This window comes from Puntigrus tetrazona, chromosome 22 (assembly GCF_018831695.1).
Source record: "Puntigrus tetrazona isolate hp1 chromosome 22, ASM1883169v1, whole genome shotgun sequence".
In the NCBI taxonomy this organism is placed as follows: domain Eukaryota; kingdom Metazoa; phylum Chordata; class Actinopteri; order Cypriniformes; family Cyprinidae; genus Puntigrus; species Puntigrus tetrazona.
In genome coordinates, this window is record NC_056720.1 from 17,353,122 (window position 1) to 17,377,706 (window position 24,585).

General features: G+C 37.1%; 2 protein-coding genes across 5 annotated transcripts in view; both read left to right on the forward strand.

Annotated features, from left to right (window-relative positions):
• The first annotated feature begins 695 nt into the window (after nucleotides 1-695).
• On the forward strand, nucleotides 696-16,776 carry srfa (serum response factor a). 3 transcript variants are annotated; one of them, XM_043223128.1, is made up of 8 exons: nucleotides 741-1,543; nucleotides 4,289-4,555; nucleotides 8,579-8,834; nucleotides 10,287-10,478; nucleotides 11,795-11,896; nucleotides 11,981-12,172; nucleotides 12,307-12,383; nucleotides 13,483-16,776. In XM_043223128.1, exons 1-8 carry the CDS (start codon nucleotides 1,094-1,096, stop codon nucleotides 13,570-13,572), a joined length of 1,626 nt encoding a protein of 541 aa, XP_043079063.1. In that variant the 5' UTR covers nucleotides 741-1,093; the 3' UTR covers nucleotides 13,573-16,776. The 3 variants fall into 3 exon arrangements, with proteins under 3 accessions (XP_043079065.1, XP_043079063.1, XP_043079064.1); XM_043223130.1 differs by lacking the exon at nucleotides 4,289-4,555 and having other exon boundaries at nucleotides 696-1,543; XM_043223129.1 differs by lacking the exon at nucleotides 10,287-10,478 and having other exon boundaries at nucleotides 759-1,543.
• Nucleotides 16,777-18,033: 1,257 nt separating this feature from the next.
• rnf13 (ring finger protein 13) overlaps nucleotides 18,034-24,585 on the forward strand; it is a 16,925-nt gene continuing 10,373 nt past the window's right edge. Inside the window, exons 1-4 of one of the 2 annotated variants that reach the window (XM_043223415.1) lie at nucleotides 18,034-18,195; nucleotides 18,578-18,625; nucleotides 19,519-19,655; nucleotides 19,753-19,833. In XM_043223415.1, the coding sequence (XP_043079350.1) occupies nucleotides 19,542-19,655; nucleotides 19,753-19,833 (195 nt within the window). In that variant the 5' untranslated portion in view covers nucleotides 18,034-18,195; nucleotides 18,578-18,625; nucleotides 19,519-19,541. The remainder of the gene's footprint in view (nucleotides 18,196-18,577; nucleotides 18,626-19,518; nucleotides 19,656-19,752; nucleotides 19,834-24,585) is intronic. The other variant, XM_043223414.1, reaches the window with a different exon arrangement.

Here is a 24,585-nt window from a genome sequence, read left to right on the forward strand (position 1 = left end):
ATGTTTGTATTCTTGGGACAATGAAAACCTTCGCTTTACAAGGCTAAAAACCGATTAAAAGTCTAAATGTATTTTAGTATTTGTAGGCAGATAAGATGCGTAGGAAGTCCAAAAGATTGAGTTTTGTTTAATTTTGAACCAAAACTTAATGCAAGAGCCTCATCTGCTGGTTACCCAGAGTATCGCATCAGGGACAACTCTCACAGAGCTGAAATTCACCTCAGTTTGCACTAAAACTAAACTCAGCAGTCGTTCCAACACGCTTTCGGTTTTAGAAGTTCGTTAAGTGTATGTGGTTCAGCTTTTCAAACATTCCTCGACAGAAATTGTGTATTTATGTCGTTAATATTACTGCGAGGGTCTAAAGGTCCGGGAAAGTTTGCGGCTGGTTCGCTGCGCATGACGTAAGCCTTTTCTGTCGGCCAAATTAGATTCGAACCAATCACGAAGTCGGAGAGGTTTGCGTAACCAATCGCAGCGCAGCGCTGTGACTCACCATACATGGACAGCCATCACCATATAAGGAAACATCGCCTCGCTTTATATGGAGGAAAGTAGATCTTTAGGCGAACGGCCTCGTGAGATAAATTCCCTAAATAAGCCCGCTATCGGCAACTATATCGTTTCAAAAAACATCAAACGTAACGTACGACCAAAGTATAGTCATTTATGCGTTGAAAGTGAATAACATTACGCGGTACAGACGTTACAGCAGGTGACTAGTTCTGTTAGCGGATGTACATTTGAAGCACGGTCGCGATTCGTTGTTTCCAAATGTGGCAAGCGCAGCGTAAGTTCAGTTGAGGTTTGATTGATGGACTGTAGGCGGAAACTATACGCTGTAAACTTTGTACGATGGTCGTAAAGGGCTAGTTTTTGGAGGTTTGTTTTTGAAAATCACGAGCCGCTTAAATCGCGACTTTCAAATAGAGAAATATATCCGTCCTCAAACTCCGGATACCGCGCGTTTTGACTGACGAGTTTAGCTAATGTTTCCTAGCCTAGCATATGTGAGGTAAGTTCGGTATCGAGGGAAGCGATCTGCTGGGTTTGATCTGGGATCTGCTCGGATCTCAACACCTTACCGCGGGCGATGTTAGGGGGAAACGGGACGGCCAGAGGGGCCGGGCGCTCCGGTAACGGCACGGGGTTGACCCCTCTACAGGTGGGCAGCACATCTGGGGCTCTTGGGGTGGTAAACTCTACCATAAACCTGCCCGACGGGGGCAGATACGACGATAGGCCGTCGGTGGAGGCTGTGCTGAGCGGCTCCGACGGAGACTCGGACTCCGGGGACGATGAGGAGAGTCCCGTGGTGGACAGGAGAGGGGTAAAGCGGGAGAGGAGCGAGATGGAGGTCGGCGGATTTTCGGGATCTCACGCGGGACTGTCGGCGGCATACGGAGGGGTTTCCACCGGTGTGGCCGGTGCCAAACCGGGCAAGAAAACGCGAGGACGTGTGAAAATTAAGATGGAGTTTATTGACAACAAGCTGAGGAGGTACACGACCTTCAGCAAGAGAAAGACTGGGATTATGAAGAAGGTATGTTCAGCCAGCACATGTGTGTTAGTGCCTCCTGCTGCTAGTCAAGAATTAGCTAACAGTGTTATTGCTGCAACATCATTACTACTTCGATATTAGTGCTAAACCACCATGCTAATACTAGCACTGCAACTATACTCATACATGCATTCTACTACCATTACGTTACCGATACCACATAGTAGTATATCACTAGGTTAAAATCTAGGTAATTGTAAAAATACTGTAATACTAGTACCGATGTCGCTAGTATTACACCACCGCCAGTGCTATAAAGTTACTACTACTAGTACTGTATCAATATACTGCCACAAGTATTGCACACTACTAGTTTTAAATGATTATGCAGATTCAAATATTGTAGAAATAATAGTGCTATATTATTGTACTGATTGAAATGCTATTGTAATACTTTTATTACTACCGTGGGAATATTAGTGCAATTAGTTTTAAGTAATTATACAGATTGCGGTGCTGTAGGAATACTAGTATCATTAGTATTATATCTATTCTGAATTTAATACTGTAGAAATACTAGCGTCTCTACTATGATAGAAAAGCTAGTGTCAATACTGGCATCACTAGTTTTATCGATTCTGATTTTAATACTGTAGAAATACTTGTATCACTAGTTTTATATCGATCCTGATTATAATCGTGTAGAAATGCTGTGAGACTAGTTTTATATTGCTAATATGAAATATTAATACTGTAGAAATATTAGTTTCACTAGAAATATTGTACCGAAAAACTAGGCTATATCTATTTTAATCTTAATATTATAGAAATACTAGTATTATACTGGTACTATGATTCTAGAGCTGTAGAAATACCAGTACCACTAGCATTATTATACCAATTCTAATATATGATACAGATTGTTTAATAATATTGCAGCACTTCTACAGCTAAACAGTTGTATAGTACAGTACCCCCACTAGTGCTTTGTATTTACAATTTATTGAATAGTAGCTATTGAATTATTATTGAATTGGTTTGTTACTGATACTAGGCTTAACGACCACTCACAATAGTTCTGTAGCAATGTTAGTGATTTTCGTCTTATTGTATCTTTATCAGTTCTGTATTAAATTCAACTTACTAATGTTAGTACTCTACAAATTGTTGTACCGCTGTAATATCATCGTACATTAGTTGATCCAAATCTATTACACCATCTCTAAATCTACTCTTTATTTAACTATACTACCGTCAAGTATAGCCTACTATACTAATACCAGTATTAGGGTTTATTTACACCCAGAGGTAAATTTGTTTTGCAGTAAAAAAATGGCGCAAAATTTCGAAACGCATACATGATGCAATTATTTATTTTTTTCCATTTTAGAAATCATGTAACAAAATGTTTTGGTTACACTTTTTTTTTTTTTTTTACAGTACATAAACCTAAGGTATACTTGCCTAAGAAAGTACTGGTACTACAAGGTAATTAACGTTTAAAGTTAGGTTTAGGGGTAGTACTAGTACCTCGTTAGCTAACCTAACCTAGCTATTGTAATTACAATAATAAGTGCGTACTATGTACACAAGAAACGTGCTACCGATGTCTAACATTAATTGTACCGTACCATTACACAATAGTACTGTACTAGTATTAGAACTCAACCAAGTGCCATCCAGTTATGTTGATGGTATTACTACACCAACATTACTTGTACTATTGCTTAGCATACTAATGCTCTCTCACTGTGTTGTACTATGATACACTAGTTTATTATATGCTAGGTATTCGCAACTTCTGGTAATATTGTTATTGGACTGTCATTAATGCCATATCAATTTAGTGATGCTAATACTTTGAAAATACTAGTACCACTATAGTCATACTAGTACTGTGCCATTACTTGCACAATAAGAATTTACTGATACTAATGTACTAATACTATTACTGCTATACTGATACTCATTTTATACCAGTACTGATACTGTTAGAACCTTAGTAGTGCCATATGACTGAAGTTACACTAGTACTGTACTCATACTAGCACTGCATGGATACTAGTACCATCTGCTGTGTTTATGCTACTAATATTCCACCACTGTTGTTGCACTATACTATTTCAAGTACTTTACCAACACTTGTTAACATGCAACTAATACTGACTCTATAGCACTAGACTGGTACTAGCTCATTTTTGTTTACACCACACCGCTTAAACACACATTTCAAGAGCAAAGACCTCCGGCTCTCCGGCTACATGTCCCACCTCTCGAGCTCTTTTGAGCTCAGTCAAAACCATGTCTGCAACAGCTGAGGTCTGACGCTTCTGACAGGGCTTCAGTCGAAGGTAGTTTCCACATCTGCTCTGACTCATTTGTCATTGCTCACTCAATTGTCATTCATTCCTGCCTCAGCAGAAATAGCTGCGATGCCCGATTAGGTTACTGCGGTGCTAGAGATTGCTAATACATTCGCATATTTTGAGAACCGGCCTAGTTGCGGAAGTCGGGCACGGAGGGTGTAATGACAACCTCCAGTAGGCCGCAGGTGACCTTCAGGAGCATGTGACGGGCTCCTCTGGTATCTGTGGCCCAGTAGTTCTGCGCTTCTTACCAGTTCATTAATCTCCACGCAATGCCAGTTCCACGATGTTTGTCATTGTTGTCTACTACAAGTGCACTACACGTTTGCCATCACTTATCAATCAAAGCGTTCTCTGGTCATGGAAAGTCGGTCTAGTGCAGAAGGGCTCATCGTTATTGGCCTTCTCTCAATATTTCCAGGCTTACGAGCTATCCACGTTAACCGGGACGCAGGTTTTGCTGCTGGTTGCCAGCGAGACGGGCCACGTCTACACATTTGCCACGCGAAAACTTCAGCCCATGATCACCAGTGAAACGGGTAAAGCCCTCATCCAGACCTGCCTAAATTCCCCTGATTCTCCACCCCGTACGGACCCTTCAACGGATCAGCGGATGAGTGCCACGGGATTCGAGGAGACGGACCTCACCTACCAGGTCTCAGAGGCTGATGGTCTCACAGAGCCAAAGGTACATACTTTCTAAAGCATATTTTCAGTCAGGTAGTTGATGACTAGATGCATTACACTAAGGATGCATTTATGAAAGCAAAATTGGAGTACAACTGGTTTCAAAACATGTTTTGGAAGTTTGTAGGAAAGTTTAAACTTGATAATTAGTTCAAAAAAGTTTTTTTTAGGATCCATTCTTTTGTTCCTAGCAGTTAAGTGGCATACAGCAGGTCTCAAGTTTTTATTTCTGTATTTTTCTTTACTTTTGATTGGAAGATTGAAACTTTGTAACTTGATATAGTCCTTTTTTAAAAAAACTTTCGAGATAAATGGTGCAAAGAATTGAGTGGACCAGAAGCTCTTCTTTAAGGTGTTCACGTTCTTGTTCACAGTAGCAAGATGAAACCCATTGGGTTCCAATTTGCCTTGTTTATTTTAAAACTAGTTAAAACTAGTTAAAACTTGTTTTGTGTTAAAAACATTAAGGATGTGTGGCATGGACATTGCATTTTCTGTTGGGGTCTTCACGATAATGGTCTTCAGCGCAACACATTTTGATGCGTTTTTTGAAACTTGGTAGAAATTTGGTAAAAACGAACATTTAAAATCTTTTAATTAGATCATCATCATCATAAAATGATTCAAAATATGCAAAAAGTGGCATTCTTGTATTCTCAATAGCCGGGTTGAGCGCAATGGGTACAAAAATGTTTTTAAAGTTTTTACAAAGTTGGTGGAAATGTTGAAAGCTTATTCTTGACATCATTAATATAGTTGGTTTGACTAGGTTACTCTCATTAGACTAGTTGGTTTATAAATTTAGTTGACCCTGCCAGATATTTTGCACGCCTAAGTACAAATCAGTCTTTATGGTTCCATAGTCCATTATTTGAGTGGAAACTTACTCCCATTCTTGAGTTTCTTGACCTTTGTAGGTCTTAGTTTTCCAGACAACGATGTGTTTTAACGTCAAAAGAAGTCACGCACTGCTTCGACACAAAACCCCTGTTCCACTATCTGCATACATCCTGCGTACTCCAGCTTTGCCCACATTTAAGAAGCTAACGTCACCCTAATCATGTCTTGCACGGCAGCGTGTATTATTCACGATGTCCAGCTCTCATTGATAAGGATTAAATGCCGTCTGCATGTCCTTATATAGTCTGGTTTTCCCAGTACACTTTCTTGGCTCATGGCTGATCACATTCCGTATAAGCTGCAGCTGTTTTCAAATCTGGATGACATATCCCCCCCTTTTCCCTGCTGATTTAGGGCGAGCAGCGAGTGAGCATGCAAAAACGAGAAACCTGAACCTCTGTTTAAGAAAGTAGATCCTCATCATATAGTGCGCGTTTTAAAAAAAATCATGGGAATACAACCCCTACTTACAAGTTTGATGGCTCACAAATGCTCCAGGGCTTTAGAACATGGATTGGTTTTCTAGATGCTAAATATGTCAGAAGTCCCTGCAATTTGGTACCGAAAGGTAACAATGCTTTTAGACTTTTTCAGTCTTCGTTTCATACCTGCACGTTGTGATGGATGACTTCTTTTAATTTCTGCACACATAGTGTGCGCAGCTTTTCCATCCGCATGAAACCGTCTCCAAACAGGATTGTGGCGAAGTATTCACGGGAGGAAAGTGGACTGTTTTTGCAGCGAAATATAATATTCGTCCTTTACTTGCCTTCAGAATGCTCTAGTTTCTTGCTTCTGAACAATATAAATAAGATATTTAGGTTTTTCATAAAATAACTATATTTTGAAGAATGTTTGCGAGCAAAAAGTTGACTTTCATACTAGGCGAAATACTAGGGCTGCAAGAACTAATCGATAAAATTTGATTATCGATAATGAAAATAATCGACATCGATTAGTCAGGTCTGCCGTCTAGCTTAAAATATGTTTATTTATTATGACATGCAGGCTAATAAATGAAGCACTGTTCAGTTGACGCACTTAATCGTTAAAAACGATTAATTGGGCAGAACGTGGAAGTTTTTATTTTATTTTATTTTTCTTTCAATTAAAAAAAAAAAAAGAATTGGGCTCTAAAAACAATGCACAAAAATGTATGAAGTAAAACATTTTACGCAGAATAAAGTGCAAAGGAAATAAGACCAATAGATCTCACTTTATAGTAAGATACCATTAGTTAACTATCAATTAACAAAAGCTACATTTGTTACAGAAGTTGTTAATCTTTGTTAAAAATAATACAACTCTTAGTTTATGTTAGCTAGAGTTGATAAAATGAATACCTACCTATATTTGAATTACCTACGGTTAATGCATTTTTAATTGGTAGTTTATTTTCACTAATTATTTAACCCAATTGCGACTTGAAAGTATGCGGTGCTGTGAATGAACGCCATTGCGAATATGCAAAAACGGATATTTAAATAATTTCTATTAAAAAGTACCACGTTTGCTTTAATACAAATTAATTAATGCAGATTAATTTCCACAACCTTCTTTGATCGTATTTATCAAGGGTGCCAATATTTTTGGCCACGACTTCTTACCGAATCCAGTCTCGTGACAGTAGCGTATTTAAAAGTGTAAACGTAATTTTCTCTCAACCCATCTGCATGTGAACGTTACTGTAGTTCTTTGTCATGTTTTTTCCCCGAACCCTTCTTCTCGAGTACAGAAGCCCCTCGGTGTTGTTTGGTGGGTTCGGTCGAGAGCTGCCTGAAATAGCGTTGCTCTCTCGCTGAGCGGGCACCTGTTTTCCTGTGAAGGCAGCTGCCGTTCTTGGGATCCTCATGACACACAATTGCCTTTATCACACGCAGTTGTTGCCACAGGCTCTGCTGCAGGAAACTCTGTGAAAGAAATGCTACCATAAATATGCTTTATTTAGTTTTTTTTTTCTTAATTTCCCCTGAAAAGTATCTTAAAGGGACAGTTGATCCAAATTGCATTTCTGCCATTAACCCTGTCTTAAAACTGAAGAAGGTCTTTGAAGAAAGTTTCTGATGTTTTTCATTTATTATTTATAATCATGTCTTTTGGTCTGAGTCCATTGGGTTTCAAGTAAATGGGTCTCAAGTGAAGTATTTAATTGACTGATTATCAAAAAGGCATTATTACGTTATGTAATGCGTAAAAATGGCTCTACAGCAAGTCCATATAAAAGCTGCTGCTTTTGCAATTTATTGATTTTCATTTTGTAATCATTATTCATGAGCAAAGCTTTTACTCATAGGATGTTGTTAATATTCATGTTTTTTTGTATGATTATAAATTAAATTATTAAAATGTCATATTTAATATTTAGTTGTATCTGTCAAATTTTAGATATGATTTTTAATCTAGTTATTTTATGTATTTTTTTTAAAGCTGTTGTGTTAGCAATAAATGAAACTAATGCACATTAATATTGTGAAATTATCAATAATATATTGAGATGTGATTTTAATAATAGTCATTGTTATTTAAATAATATAAATTGTTTTTATTTATTAATATTAAATAACACTTCAAAATTAACAAATACATATGAATAATGTAAATAAGGTTATAAACAATGATATTTTGCAACAATGTATTTTTTACTTTTTGTTTATTTTTAATATATTATTTTCATAAAAATAAAAAAACTATTGGATATTTTAAGCAATGTATACATTTTATTTATAGGTAAACAATATATAAACAAGCTAACAAAAGTAAAATGAATAAAAGAAAATGCTAAAAAAACAATTTTGTAATGTTTGGGGTTTTTTTAAAAAAAAGCACATCTGTCGCCCTGTATTTACATTTCTAAAAACTTCTAAAAACAGATTTTACAGACTTTATGGTTCCATTAGTTGGCGTAAATATTACTTGGCTAATATTAACTAAAAATAAGCACATTTCATAGTAAATATTTAAATGATTATTATTCAAAGTTTAGTACAAATGACTAAAGTTGTTAGTTCATGTAAATTTAAATAATATTGACAGATTGAGCTTAACCTACACAATACACTTTAGAAGTGTTTATCGTTGTGAACAAACTGGTGTTAACCAGTGGAAGCTGATCGTGTTGTTTCAGGACATGATGAAGCCGACGTTCACGGCTGTCTCTTTACCCGGAGGAGGCACCAACACCAACAGCACCACCACGCAGTCATCAGCCTCGTCCTCTCCCTCCTCGTCATCCGTCTCCATGCACACTCAGAGCGGCGCCACCTGCTGGCCCGTGGCCGCGGGCATGAACGCTCAGAGCGTCTCCAGCGCCAACGGGACGGTGCTCAAGAGCTCTCCTGCGGGGGTCATGCAGCTGCCCGGCGGGTTCACGCTCATGCCAGGTGGGCTCCCCGTCATCCCTTCATTCGTAGCACGACATTTTTCTACTTTTTCACAGATTGAGGCTTATCGACTTTGCAGATGGGTTGCGCATGATGCTCTGCGTCAGCTTGCGTGACGTCTTCGTGTTTTAATACACATGAATTTTTTCGCTTGCTTGCATGTCTGCATACTTTGAATTCTGCTCTCGACTGAGTCGTCTGTGTAAAGGCCTATTCACATCAAGAGCGATGGAAAAAATGACTTGATTCGTAGAGAAACTCTTGTTGTTGTTTTGGCAAAAATACTTGTAAAATGTCAAGAGTCCCGGATGCCGCCTTAATTAAATGTCAGAAATTTAATCAAAAGCCTGAAATTGAAAGAAGCAATAAATAAACTCTTGAAAAAAACAAACTTATGTAATAAGAAGTCTTGTAGTGCAGACAACATGCAGTAAAAATTCATTTAAATAAAATAAGTTTATTGACACAAAGATTAACATTTTATTTTTCAGCTAGCCAGGATTTGTTAAGTTGTTTATTTATACTTTATTTTTATGTTAACTTCTTATTTATTATTATTAATAATAAAAATAAGTACAGATGATGTATACAAATAAATACAAAATTATAAAAAAAAATTTAAATTGTATATTTGTTGTTTTTAAAACCTGATACAAATTCTTACTAGAAACACTGAGATGGTCCGAAATGCATTTCTAAAATATCAGCTCCAGCTCTAAAATATCATATTCTAAATACTAATAAATTTAAAAAATACCTGAAATATAAACCAAAAATCATTTAAATTATTACGTGTTATTCATATATTTATTTATTTGCATTTGTTTATTAGCCAGTTATTTAATTATTAATAATAAACACAGTTAATATATATAATAATAAATAAAATCAGGCCTGTTTTTGTGTGCGTTTTGTTTAAAACCTGATGTAAAATCTTTCTGGAAACTATAAAAGTACTTCAGAGAGAATAAAATATCATTAATGATCAGAAATGCATTTCTTAAAATATCTCAAAGATCTAGCTTAGACTAGCTATCACATATTGGCTTATATAATTATACTGGCTATAATAAAACGAGGTCAGTCGAGGTTGTAAAATGTCATGTGGTGCAACTCCCCATAATCAAATATTTACGTTATTTGGAAGGGATGGGGGGAGAAGAAACTTTGAAAATGTATTTGTATTGCAAAAAAGTAACGCATTCGGTATATTTGACTGGTTGCACCACTTGACATTGTAAAAAAAAACGTGCAACTAGCACACTAATAATTTAGCATTTGTTTTAGACCACATTTGAACTAGATGTTTAACACATGTTAAAATACTCTCGTTTCACGCTGCGAAGTCTCGTCCGGTCAAACTCTTGCAGTGACTAGGCCCGGAGCGGGCGAGTGTTTGGCGCGCGCGGCTCTCTGCTTGGCTCGCTGAGGGTGTCGCTGTGTGTCCCGCAGGCGCTTCTCTTCCTCCCGGCACACACACTATTCCTCTCAGTCAGCTGCAGACACACTCTCTGGCCATACAGTGTCCACAGACGCACAGCGGCAGCAGCAGCAGCTCGTCGTCCTCGGGCTCTGTCCCCGCACACACACAGGCCAGCTCACAGGCCACGCTCTTCCGGCTGCCGGCCGCCGTCTCGCTCACAGGTCAGTGCTGCTTCACCCGCATGCTGCAGCCCACTCAAGTCTGCTCGTCTTAGCCGTGGCACTTCAAGGCACCTCGTCTTACTCTAACACAAAAAACAAGGGACGGCTTGAAAACGTGAAGCCGCTGTTATCGGAAAACGTTACAGAAGTTCAATGTAAAAATTATTTTAACTTATTACTTCACCGATATGTTTATAATTAACGAATGCACAAGCCTATGTAGAAAAAAATTGCTTAATTTTTTTTCAATATTTATTACAATAATTGTTTAGCTTTAATTTCATTTGATTTTGTCATTTTAGTATTGAAATTGTGTTCGTATTTTAAACAAGTTAGTTAGGGCAACAGTTTTAATTTGTTTAGGTTTTAATCTTTTTTTTTTTTTTTAAGCATTTTTTTTACTTATTTCAGCTAGTTGCCATGGCATCTTTTCTGTTTGTTTTTGTTTCTAAGTTTTAGTTTTTTTTTTTTTAATCTGATATTTTAGGTTTTAAAAATTTCTTAGTATTTTTCAAATCACACAACGCACGATATCGTCTTGTTTTCTGAAATAATTCAATTTTGTACGCTTTTGCCTAAAACAAGCAAAACTATCTTCCAGTGTGGAAAGAAAATTGATCTTGTTTATCTTTTCAAATAAGAGTTTTTTTCTTACCCCACTGACAGATATTTCTTCTTGCTATAAGCAAAAACTAACGAAAGTCTATTAATATTTTTGAATGCGTTTATTTTTAAGAAAAAGTTTTATCAGTCAAATAAATGCTCTTGATTTCAAGAATGTTTGGATATTTATACTAGACAAGTCAAGAATACTAAGATTTTTTTCCAATGTGGTTATTAATTAGCAATTAAAAAAATAATATATATATATATATATATATATATATATATATATATATATATATATATATATATATATATATATATATATATATATATATAGTATTGCTTTTCAGTTTAAGTTTTCAGTTTAAGTTTTAGTCTTTTTTTTTTTTTTTTTTTTTTTTAGTTTTTCTTTTTGCCACTTTTATTAGGGTTTCTTTTTGCTTTTAATGGTTTGATTTTTCAGTTTTAATTAAGTACTTCAACTTATTTGTATTTGTTTAATTTTTTTTTTTTTAATATTACATTTGCCGCCCAATTTTTATTTTCATTTCAGATTTCAGTTAATGATATTAATTTTTACTTTTTTTTTTTTTTTTTTTTTTTTGCCATGCTCAATTGATTGATGCATGCATGTAATTACTGCCACTATTAAGTGCACTAAAGGTGTGTGTGTGTGTGTGTGTGTGTGTGTGTGTTTGTTTGTGTGTCAGGTGGCGCAATGCCTCAACAGTTACAAGCCATCCAGGTTCACCCCAGTCCTCAAAGCAGTGACAGCAGTCCAGAGATCGGCCAGACCTCCACCAGCTCCACTGGTACGTCAAGCACCACCCTTCCGATGCTCAGGTACCGCTCTGATCCGTGACTTCAGTCAGACGTCTCCTCTGTCTCTCCCACAGCGAGCCACACCGCTACGATAGTCACTTCCACAGTGCCTTCTTCAGTGACGGGTCACATGATGTACCCTGGAGCGCACGTCATGTACGCTACATCCACCCCTACCCTTGCCGACGGGGGTCTGACTGTGCTCAATACCTTCCCACAAGCCCCTACCACCATGCACGTGTCCCACACGCCAGCCCAAGACTCAGGTCAGTCACAGTGTGTGTTAATGTCTCCTTTGAATGGCCATTATAAGACGCATGGGTAGTCAGGAACTAGTTTTGACAATAACAGTGTAATTTCATTGTTTCAAGGCTCTTTGTTTTGGTTTGGTCACGTTTAGGTGCAGTTCCTCAGATGTTTCTCACAGCACCTCCTGGAACTGTACAGATCCCGGTTTCAGCCGTTCCACTACATTCGGTAAAGATGTCGACTACAAAAGACGTTGTGAAATGTCGCTTTCCCTCACACGGTTTTGGTTTCGAAAAGTTTAACAGGTTTTATTCGTGAGAGTAGCTTCTGAGACAGGCCTGTTGATGTTCAAGTTAGAATTTTTTTTTTTTTTTTAATCACACCTTTTCTTGTTTTCAAAACTTCATCATATTAAGCTTCTTTTTTTTTACATTACACCTTTATTCTCAGAATAGCAAAACGTAATTCAGAAAACTCGTATCGTTACATTATTCTCGTGAAAGAAACAACTGTATTTTTGCAGCATTTTATTCTCATTCTTGCCATGTTTTGAAATGCATATTGTAATGTTCTGAGAATATTTTAAAAACGCATTTCGTACCACTTTATTTATAAATACATTCCCAACATTAGACCTTTTACTTTCGTTTGTCATTTTATTTTTACGTTATGCCTTTGTTCTTGTAATGTCACAAAATCGTTGTCAAAACATTGCTCTTTTATTTTACAATCAGTGCCGGTATGCTCTAAACACTTCAGCTTTATATTCTAGTAATGTTTTGGCTTTATTCTTGTAACATTACTCTGACGGTTATGACTTCATTCTGTGTTGAAACGGTTTCTTTCTGTTTGTGATGTTATGTCTTCAGATTTATTCTTGGAACGTTATTCCAAAATTTTCAAAACTATTTTGTTCTTAACATTACAACAGACTTTCTTCTAGTAAGGCCATGTCTTCTCAAACTTATTTTGTCAAATCCTTATTCTTTAATGTTACTCTTTTCTTGTAACACCGTACCTTTAATCTTGTAACATCAGGCTTTTACTCCCGTGATGTTATGACTGTTAGTATGCACTTGTTTTTGTAAAGTTACACCTTTATTTTAATAACACTATGCCGAAGTATTATTCTTCGATTCTTACAATGTTATTATTCTCACTACGTAACGCTTGCATTCGCATTAGCAACGATTTTTTTTTTCTCAAAATACTATTCTAATACTATTATGTCAGCGGCATTAAAAAGCCACTGTAGACGATGCTATGACTGACCGTGAGAAAAGTGCTGTTTGTTCACTTCTGAGTAATTTTTGTGTCTGTTTTTCAGATGTTAATAAACCAGCAGCCCACCGGTAGCAGCGGCACCACCCTCACAGAGCTGCGGGTGGTCAATATGGACAATCCCAAAGGAGACTGAGCCGTAAGCCACGAGGCCGGTGTGACCGCTCTTTCACACCGATATTCCAGGGATCACTCATGCCATGCAATCAGACTGCCATTGTATTTATTACTGCCTTCTCAAACCCTTCACGTACGTCTACGGTGAGGTGCGACGGGGCGTTTGAAGGACGAGCGCGTCTCCTCGCGGGCTCGCTCCGGTGGGTAGTGTGATAATGGACGATCTTTGTTCACGCGCATCTGTACTTCAGGATTTCATAGAGACATCTGCACTATCGCTGCCGGGTCTTCACCGGTTTCTCCAGAAAGATGTACGATTACGGTCACTTTGAGTACATTCGAACCTTTTCGATCTTCATTTCAGTCTTTTTTTTTTTTTTTTTTTTTTTTTTTTTTTCTTGATCTGATTTGTAGTTCGTTTTCTCAAACGGAGAGTTTGTGAAATCAGTTCTTTGGTATGGTTTCGGTTGTTATTTATCGGATTTTTCGCTCTGAAAGGACGACCCTGTCATCTTCAAATGCAAAAGTCCAACCTTCTTTCCATTTTAAGTAAATGGCGACTGATGCGCTCGAGCTCCAAGCATCCCCTTTTTGAAAAATAGGTTTATTTTCTTGTTCGTTTGTCATTTTTTTCGAGCTCAGTAGCATTCGTTCCCATTTATAAGCATCACCGGACTTGGAAATTATGAGCGAACTTGCTCTAAAAAGTAATGCTGGATACTCTTGCACTGCCATCAGCACTCGCTAGGGGCTTCATGTACGATCTGAATTCATCATTTCTTAAAAACACCATTTTCTCATCTCTATGGCCTTTTTTTCAATTCAGGCGACCCTCCGCTGGGAGTTTGATGGACAGGCGATCTGACCAATCGTAACGGAACATTCGACCAATTCCAAATCACACACATTTTCGTCGGTAGATGTCTTTTTGCGATTTGAATTCATGTTTATTTAGTTCCATAACTAGTAAATATGAAAAGACCATCCGTTCACATGTTGATCCGAGGCGACAAATTGAATTTTCGATTTTTAATTTCTTAATAAATGACAAAATTTCTTACTAAAGAGACCCTTGCTCTCGTCTTGCGCGTCGATATTTTCCTCTTTTGTGCCGCGTTTTTTGCGAAGGGTCGATTACAAGTTATTGAATAACTCGAATGAATCCGATTTATTTCGATGCGCTGCTATCATTTGGATTTAAACGCGATCCGTACTGCAAAAAAAGATTGCATGTCATTCCGTGTTGCAATGCTGTGCCAAACTATACTGTACGTAGAAGTCGATTTTTCTGCTTCGAGTCTTCACGTGCTTTCACTTTTTACGATGCTGTAAGAGAAAAACACTGACTTGCGTTTGCACTGCACGACAACGTACCGGAAACGGCGGTGCTGCGCGAATAAATGATGCGGATTGCGTTCTCACGACTCGTTTAGTCGTCCGAAATATTAAAATACGCGACGGATCCGCTACTAGGTACTAGAATGGCTTTTTTTGTTCGAAAACCACTTATTCTCACTCAAATCAAACGCAGTAAGTGTTTATACGTGCACCCGTATATCAATATCGTACGTTTTCTCTTTTATTCGTCACCGTTTATTTTTTGAATATTTCGTTCGGATTTCTCACGACATCCAAAGGGCTGTAAATCTCAACGCGCCGACGACTGGTTTGGTTTTTCTCCGCCGATTTCCCTCATTCAGACGGCAAGCTTGGACCATAAAGCCTTTTTCTCGTACTGTTAAACGGATTTAAACGGACCACGGCAATACAGAGAGTTTCAGGAAATGACGTCGTCTCTTTTTTGTGGATTTTCAGTTCGGGGAGCTGAGCACAACACGTTGATAACGAATGGAAAAAAAAAATATTGTGGGATTTATGAAGCGGCCAGAACAAAAGTATTTGACTGTTTTCTTCAGTATTAAAGTCCAGGGGAAAGCTTTCTTGAGTTGTTTATTATGTTCTTGGGTGAATTGCATGAATGCTTTCAAGAACTTATCCAGGTCATATTTCACTCCCAACCAAAATATTTTTTTGTGCGCGCGTGTGTGGATTATTACAGGAATATTTCACCAAAAATAAAAGAATTGCTTAATGTACTCCCGCTCAGGCTTCATCCAAGATGTAGATGATTTTGTTTCTTTATCAGATTTAGAGAAATGTGGCATTACATCATTTGCTCACCGATGCTCTGCAGTGAATGGGTGCCGTCAGAATGAGGGTCTGATTAAAAACATCACGGGAACCTGTCCATCAGTTACTGTCTCATGAAGTGAGTGCAGGAAACAAATACATGCATTTTAAACCTTTTGCTCTCATTCTGACGGCACCCATTCGCTGCAGATCGTCCACCGGTGAGCAAATGATGTAACGCTGCATTTCCTCCTGGTGAAATATTCCTTTAAATATTTGCTGTTGCTTGTCTTAAGACATTTAAACCACTTTTTTTCGCTCGGTTATGATTCAGAAACAATTATAAATTGCAAGGTGGTTAAATATCGCTAGTACTTGTTAAAAAAGCTTTTAATTAATGAACGTCATATTTTTACTGTGTTACAGTAATAATCACGTTACGGAGATATTTATATTAGGAATATTCACTATTTTCAACAACAACAAAAAAAACCTTATTGGTTTTGCTTTATGTGAAGTATTATTCTCATTATTTTTAAAACATTTTGAGTGAAATATGACCTGTTTGTTTGACTCTTTATATCGGCCCTGATAGTATGAAATTGTGTAAACACTAGAAGAAAGTGTTGAATGTACCATACTGCATATGGCCCTTATTGTACATAATCTGATTTCTGACTTTAACAAACTGTAAGTAGCTCATACGGCTGCGTTTGAAATTAAAATATTTCTGCACCCTGGATATATTCAGTGGACTGTATATATTAGTTTTAATGTGAAGCACAGACGTCGGTCAGTGCTGGGGTTTTTTTTTTTCTCTCTCTCTTTCCTTTAGCAGTGTAACCAGTCACGGGCAAAATGTTTGCTTTGTTTATCATCTTCTACAGTGCCATTTTCTGAAGAATTAGGTTTTGTTTTGTTAGATTTGTTTTTGTATTACATGCTGGGTAAGTTTTAATTTGATTAAAATTTAAGTACAAACTATGAATACGAAATCCTGCTTTAACCGCTAATGCGTTCTTGTAATGGAAATGCTGTAACGTATAGAGCTTTCTTTTGTAATAAAAGAAAGGTTTGAGAATAATTTTGCACATGCTGGACGTCCTGAGTGATGCGTTTTAAAATGGTGTGACGTTTTCGGGTAAATCAACTTCTCTCATTGCTCATACTGCACGCTCTTATTATTATTTTTTCCAGCAAGTTCACGGTGTAAAATATGCACATTTTTGCTTAAAACTGTATTTGACTATTTTAACACTGTATCCCAAATGCAATATACTTTTCGTTTTAACCTTAGTATCTGAAGGTTATCAAATCTACGTGTTAATAATGACAGGTGTAGTTTACCAAATAATAACTAGTTGAAAATATTCCCGCCCTCATGGCATTTGAAGTGTAAGTAACTTGAGCAATGGATCATCTGAAATGAACAGGTGCCATCAGAATCAGAGCTGATAAAAAAAAACAACACAATAATCTCCACCAATTAAGTCTATTAATAAGTGTCGTCTTATAAAGTTTTGGAAAGGTTCGCCCTTCAGGCCTTGAGTCGGTCACGTGACTGAAAGCTACGAATTCATTTATCGTGAAGATAAAAGCAGTGCGTATGTAAGAAACAAATCCATCGTTAATGTTTTTTATAAAGGTTCGTCCCATGTTGCTGGTGCTCGATTTATGCATAGTTCTCTCCTGATTTCAAAGAATCGACGTTTTCGCTGAATCGACCGGATTTCGCGCGCAAAATTACGCAAACGACGATAAATATGGCCGCCTATCTCCTGACAGCAAAAACACGTTCCGACAGCGTCCGCTTTCATTCAGATGTGTTCTTGTTGACGAACGTTACGTGCGATGTTCGAATTTGAAAGAACGTTGCTAAAACGTTAGGACGCCAACATTCTGAAAACCTTCCGATTTATCTAAAGGGAACTAGCATGATTTCAGACGAGCTGTATTTTTCCACACGAACACTAAAGGGCGCTGTGTGCCTTTCGGTCACCGCCGCAGAACTAGAATAGGAAACAAAACTAGCTTAGCAGCAGAGGCAGTGCGTGTTATTCATATTTCGACGACACGGGCGTGTGATTTCAGGCCGTTACGCTGCATTCGGTGTAATCGTTGTAAGCAATTACCCAGCACAGGTTTACCTGTTACTTTATTCAGCGCTGCTCTGAATGGACCAATCACAGTCGTTTGTGATGATCACGCAACAAATCCTCTACATTAAACAATAAATGAATAAAATACGAATGTCCTGCATAAGACAAAATATGCCCCGTTTTCAGTGGTCAGTCAATTTGAGTTGGCTCCGTCCCTGTGCGCTAGAAGGCGCTATGTGTCGTTTAGGAGTGTGTGACTGTGTGTGTGTGTGTGTTTGGTTCTCTGTTGACATTCTGGCCTGCCAGACGATATGAGGTCGTACGAAGCAGCCTGAAGCCTATGATTTCGCTTTAACGCAATGTCCTCGGGGTTTATTATCTTCCTGGACTAAAGAACAGCATCTAATGTAATGGTAGGTCGCTGACGCGTCTTCCAGTTGTGATTTTTCGTCTTTCCGTTCGCTGATTGAGCTCCAGTCACGCCGTTTGCGTGATAGTTTACCGCTCTCTTTGATCGCAGCCTCATTCGGCGTGTCGGCGTGAATATCTACATACATATATCTGTATTTAATGTGCCTACTTTTGGCAAAACGTGCTGTAGATTCGAAGCAGGTCGTTAGAGTAAAGCTAAAGTTCATCCGGTTTGTGTTGACTGTTAGCAGCGTGCTAATACAACTAAAACCATTGTGATTTGGGAACGTAACAAATCAGTAACAACAAAGCAGACGTTATTTAAACGAGATTGAATCTTATGCTTGTATAATCGTAGGCCGTTTTTTTTTATTTATTTTACAGCCGGTACAATTTGCTGATCGGAGAATAAAAAGGAAGTTTTTACATCACGTGAGTGAATTAGATCAATTTAGATAAAACTAATAACATTTAGATTAACTATTATAGGATTTATTCATGGTTGAATGTTAAATTAAAATGTTTTGTATGTATTTAATAATGAATCTAAGCGTTAGCTATTAAATGTAATTTAAATACTCTATGTTGCTCTTGTCCCGCCCACTTTAACTAATAAGCTACGAGAATTTTTTTTTGTCGTACGCAGTTTTTCTGAGCTTATTTTTTTTTTGTATCAAACCTTTAAAATAATATTTCTAGTGAATTGAAAATTGCTCTTATATTAGTACTTTCATATGGCGATAAATTGGCATGGGCGTGGTTTATTTAAACGTAGGCGTGGTTTAACCATGTTACGACACATCATTTTCAACGACACTAAAAGGAACATTTTATTAATGCGTTTAGGCTCCTCGTTTACATTAAATCAGCGTTTAAGGGCCTGAAAACAAGTACTGCCCTGGCATGAATAATACAAACTTTTTAGTTGTTTTCAGACATATCCGTGCACGAGGATTGTTTTAACATTGTTGTCTTGTGCACAGCTTTTCAAAAACACAAAAGTACATTTAGTACATTGTTGTCATGCAAAGTAACTCCATTGGTGAAGTTTTTGCTGGTTATCAGGCCAAATAACTTCTCGACTGATGACCGTTTGCGGCCAATTTTATTTTTGAAACGCTATAAATTTGCATATTGTTTCCACCGGTATTTCACTAGCACTCAAGTACAGTACCTTAAAGTAAAGCTTTGAATAGCGTTCATGACATCCGATCATATGCTTCCTTTGAACGGACAAACAGGGTTGAACCGGCCCTCAGAAACAGGAAATGTTTTTTCGGGGACTTTCTGCTGATGCCTAATGCATCATTTCCTTTCATTTGCAGGTGTAATCGAAGCGGGTCTTAAGATGCTGCTCTCTTTGGGGATGCTGATGCTCTCGGCCACACAGATTTACACCATTTTCACGGTTCAGATATTTGCCTTCCTCAATCTCCTGCCCGTGGAGGCCGATATATCAGCTGTAGGTGTCTGACACGCGTGCGGCAGCGGTAAATTGATACGCGACATTTAAACACAAGGTTGCTGGAGAGTAATTCATGGCTGCGTTTGTTTTTCAGTATTCGTTTGACAATAAAACAGAAAACTTTGATGACTTGCCAGCTCGGTTTGGCTACAGGCTGCCCAGTGAAGGACTGAAGGTGAGTTAGCTATATTGATGAAAGATACACAACCTAAAAAAAAAAGTGTTTGATCTGCTATTATTTCATTTTTTCTTTTTTTTAAATACAACACTCACTGTTGCAGTCTTTGAAGTTTTTGGTTTATTAAAAATGCAAAGATAAAACACGTCCCTGATAGGTGTGTTCTGATAATTGCATAATTATATTACATAAATAATCATGATTATATAAACTGCAATTACTTTCATAGTTTAAGTTTGTTAAAAAATGGTTGTCAAAGTATATAATATTATAGAAATGCACATTATATTTTATTATTTTTTTTTACATTTACATTATTATTAAAATAAATAAAAAAATATTAAAAAACATCAAAACACCTTGATAACAACAATAACTATTATTTTATTGTGTATAATACAATATTCACGTTGGCTTGATTTAAAGAAATACCTGTGCCATTGTTAAATATATAAAAGAGATATAGAGAGTTTTTAATTATTTGGAATCATTTAAATAATTATGCAATTTAAATTAAAACTGTAATAACTATAATATTTAAATATGTATTTTTATGTACTTCACTACGCATAGGTTAAATATATTTTTATCTTAATATTAATGCTTTTATGCAGATTAATTGATCAAAAGTAACTTGACGAAAATTTCTTGTAAAAATATGGCTCTTTAAAAAATGTATGGAACTGAAAAAAAAGATAAATATAATAAAATAAAAATGAATAAAAACAGCTCTGGTGAGAAGAATGGTAGTTTAAGTTACAGTTAATCAATAATATTTTTAATTAATATATTTTATACTTTATATTTTTTTATTTTTTGTATACTTTTCTACACTCTTTATTTATATATTTTTATATTTATTTTATAATATATATATATTATAATATATAATTATTATTATTATTATTTTTTTAATTAATTCATTTATTTTTATATTCCGACGCTGGACGGTTTCACTGCATGTCGTACCATGTATGTATGTGTATGTGACAAATGAAATTAGAATTTGTATTTGAGTTACCAACAAAACAATCACGTGAGTTTAAGAAGTGAACTTATGTACAAACTGTGGTATAACTATGCTATGCTCACGCTATCGGTAATCATGACGGCTCTCGCCAGATGTGCGTCAGCTGTTCCAGATTGTTTACCAGCACCCCGATGGCGCAAAAGGGGTTAGAAGTTAAAAATAGCTCTTTTGACCTGACCCCCCCGACCCCCAGACCTCAGTAGTGGCGAACGAGTCTGGCGCTGACCCCGTTCAATGTGGCGAGTGCAGATGATCGACCCAAAACTGCTGCTAACGTGAGACTTTACTCTCGTGATAAAGCAGAAACGTCACCAGAGAACATCTGCAAAACTGCGGGTTCACACAATCAGCTGGACGAACGTCTGGCCGGTCTTAAGGAAGCATTGCGTAACGGGGGTCGGAAGCCGGCGAGATGCGTTTTTAAGAGACTTTTGGGTGAGAACCAATGGTCTTTAATAGCGTAACTGGCCAATATTCAACGAATAAACTGACTCCTTTTTTTGGAGCGGTTTGTCTCGGCCCTCGCCAAAAACAGGAACGTCTAGAGACACTTAAATGCCGGAGAAAGCTCTAACGAAGCGTTTTACGAAGAGCAGTGTCGAAAGGGTCTGAGTCCGGTCAAAATCAGGCGGGAATACGCTCAACAAGTTAACTAATGCAAAGCTAAAGTTTTCTCTTTTGGTCACATGATGGAGCATCCATCTCGCAAAACCTTGTGTTTTCTATCTACATGCTATATTAGCATAATATTCTATAATGTATTCTTATTATAAGCCGCTTACAAACCCTGTTCACATCAAGAATGCTAACTATAACGATATATAAGCATTTCCCACTAAAGGCGCCGTTGTACTCCAAACCAAATTCTTTTTCGTTCTTCGTTTGAGGGCAAAAAGAAGTTGAGTGACGGTATACCGTTTATATATTATTCCGATACTATATTAACACCCACAACAGCTATCAAGATAACTATGATTAGCGTCCCCAGGCTCGAATTAGCAGAATAGGATTAATCGTTACTCACTCCGGCGAATCGCCTCGATTTTTCGCATAGCGCTGAAACGGCTTTAAGTGCGTGCTGCATTTTCGTCACACTACAGCTATGCAGTTTACTTTTAATTATCTGTTGTAACGCGTGTTAGCGTTTGGGGGGGGAAACCCGAAAAAATGGGCTTCAATGCCGTTATCGTTACAGATCTTCGCCCCACATCAACGTTACTGACGTGCTGCACGTTCGAGCGTCGAAAACTGAACCAAATTCGAACCTGAAGCAAAATTTGCGTAGGAATATTTCTTCGCCAAAGGACGCAGATGTTTCCACACTGGCGATCCCCACTGAAATCGTTGCGTCCTCTTTGTACCGATTCAAAAACGCGGCAAATTCGCGTTTGGAAATTTCTTCGTTACCGGACGTCCGCTGGGGCCGAATTCTTGGTTGCCGACCGGATTGTGAACGCTAATTCGTTTTGTTGACTCGCTACTCGCCAGCACGACTGCGGATTGTAACCCAGCTCAAAATTTGCATTGGGAAATCTCTTCGCCAACGAAAATCGATGCCGCATTTAATAAACGACCAGTTTTTTTGTTAGTTTCGTAGCGCAACAATAAATGCGATTCACTGCGACTGTAATCTTTGCTATTATTTGGACAACAGAATTGGATAATTGGTCCAAATATTACTTTTTATGCTCGGATTGGGCCGATTTTCTGTTCCTGATTCGCTGACCTGGTCACACCAACCTCATGTCGTAAAAACGGCTTCACATCTGTGTCACTTCTCCATTACGCTTCAGCCTTTGGCTTTGATTTCCCCTTCTTTGTCAGCAGCTCAAACCGAAGTGATGTTTTTAAAGGTCATCCACCAAAGTTTCTCATGTTTTCTCTAAGCAGCAGCGTTCACCTTTGTCCTGCTCAGCTGGACACCACGTAATATGCTTATCGCCTTCTATTTTTGCTAAATATTGTGTTGGTAGTTAATCCCTGCTGGAAAATCCAGCTTAATCTGCTCTCTGTTTTGGAGCGTGGCAGCCGATCTAATCTAGTCATGAGCTGGTAAATCATCTCGGACCAGCGATCAACCTCATGCATTAGGTCACCAAAGACTAAATGTAAAGGGCCGCAAGGGCCGAGGGCGTCAGTCGGAACAAGATCACTTCCTGACATGCAGCGTCTATGGTTGCATTTGCTTTTTTGTGCCATTTTTAAACAATATATTACTATTCCTGGTTCGAGATCAGCAGGTTAACCGAACCGTGGCCATTCTTCCACCTCAGAACAATATTCTTTGCAATGAAAGTCAGTGTTTGAAATTATTTATTGGTTACTGAACCTGGAGCTACTAACAAAGGTTTTTTTTTTTTGTTTTTTTTTTGAAAATTCAATAGAATATAAATATTACAAATATGTTAATAAAATGAAAAACGTTTTCTTGGCAACTATTTGAAATGAGAACTTAAATGACTAAAAGCATAATTTAAGTAAATATTAATTGTAATTAGAAATATATGTATTTTTTTTTTTTTTTCAAATTTACTAGGATTTTAAATTAAATGAAAATGAAAACTGAAGATATAAAAATGAAAGCACAAAATAAAAATGTTGGTATAGATACCAGTTATGTTAATGTTATATGCTATTTTCTTCTAAAACTAAAATCAAGTACATTTAGCCAATATTTAATAGAATTATTTAATAATAACAATGTAATAGCTATGCTGAATTGCCCATATAATTGTAAAAAATGTATGCCTATATTAAGACATTTTAAACAAATTAATTACAACAATAATGTTAATAAAAAATGGATACTTTTGATATTTTGCATGGTTTAATTTAATTATTTGTAAGTATTTAATATATTTATTAATAACAATTTTGCTAAGATTATTACAATTACATACAGCATCGTTTTATTCATTTCAGAAATAACTCAAACATTTTAAACAAGCGAACTAGAATTAATTAAATTCTGTGTACTACTATAATTCTTAAAACTATTGTTTTTTTTAGGCAAATTAAGAATAAAAAATGCATTTTTAGTGGTTAAGGGATAAATCATAAATTACATTTAATCGTTACAGCATATAAATATGAAAAATAGAATCATACTTGCATAAATAGAATGTATTTAATATATTTATTATTTAGGAACAAGTAGTCCTATGCTATGGCATGTTATAAAATACTAGCCTCACAACAGTACTATAAAAAAAAAATCTATATTAAGTTTTATTTAATGTATATCCATTAATATGAAGGTTTTATAATAAACTAATTGTTTATGGCTGCTTGTTTTTTTCCCCAAATGAAGCGAGACATGGCATTACAACGTCATAAGAACAGCCTGTATTCATTTTTAAAGCGACTGAAGGTTATGTTTGTAGCACACGTTTTAAAGGCACGTAAAAGCAGAGGAAGTTAGATGACGTAATGTCAGCTGACTGACCGTATATCGTCTGTAACTCTCAGTAAAGCAGCCCTTCTGTGCTCTCCTCTGTTTTTGTGGCCTACTTTGACTCATCCTCGGTCATGCGCTGGCCTCATGCCTGCCTGCTTTCGTGACCCAAAAACCCACCCGTAAAAAACAGGAATATCTCTTTTGATGGAGCGACACTTGCCTTCAAGCGTCTCTTCTTGATGGCCGTGGCTAATCGGTCAAATACGAGACCGTGTGACAAACGAAAGCGTCTGGTTGAGAGCGGTGTCGCGGTTGCGCTTGT

Excerpts from the sequence above, each read along its gene's own strand:
- srfa (XM_043223128.1), top strand. The coding sequence starts at position 1,094 with ATGTTAGGGGGAAACGGGACGGCCAGAGGGGCCGGGCGCTCCGGTAAC. Across the intron at positions 1,544-4,288 it reads AGACTGGGATTATGAAGAAG|GCTTACGAGCTATCCACGTT; the intron begins GTATGTTCAGCC and ends CAATATTTCCAG. Across the intron at positions 10,479-11,794 it reads GGCCGCCGTCTCGCTCACAG|GTGGCGCAATGCCTCAACAG; the intron begins GTCAGTGCTGCT and ends TTTGTGTGTCAG.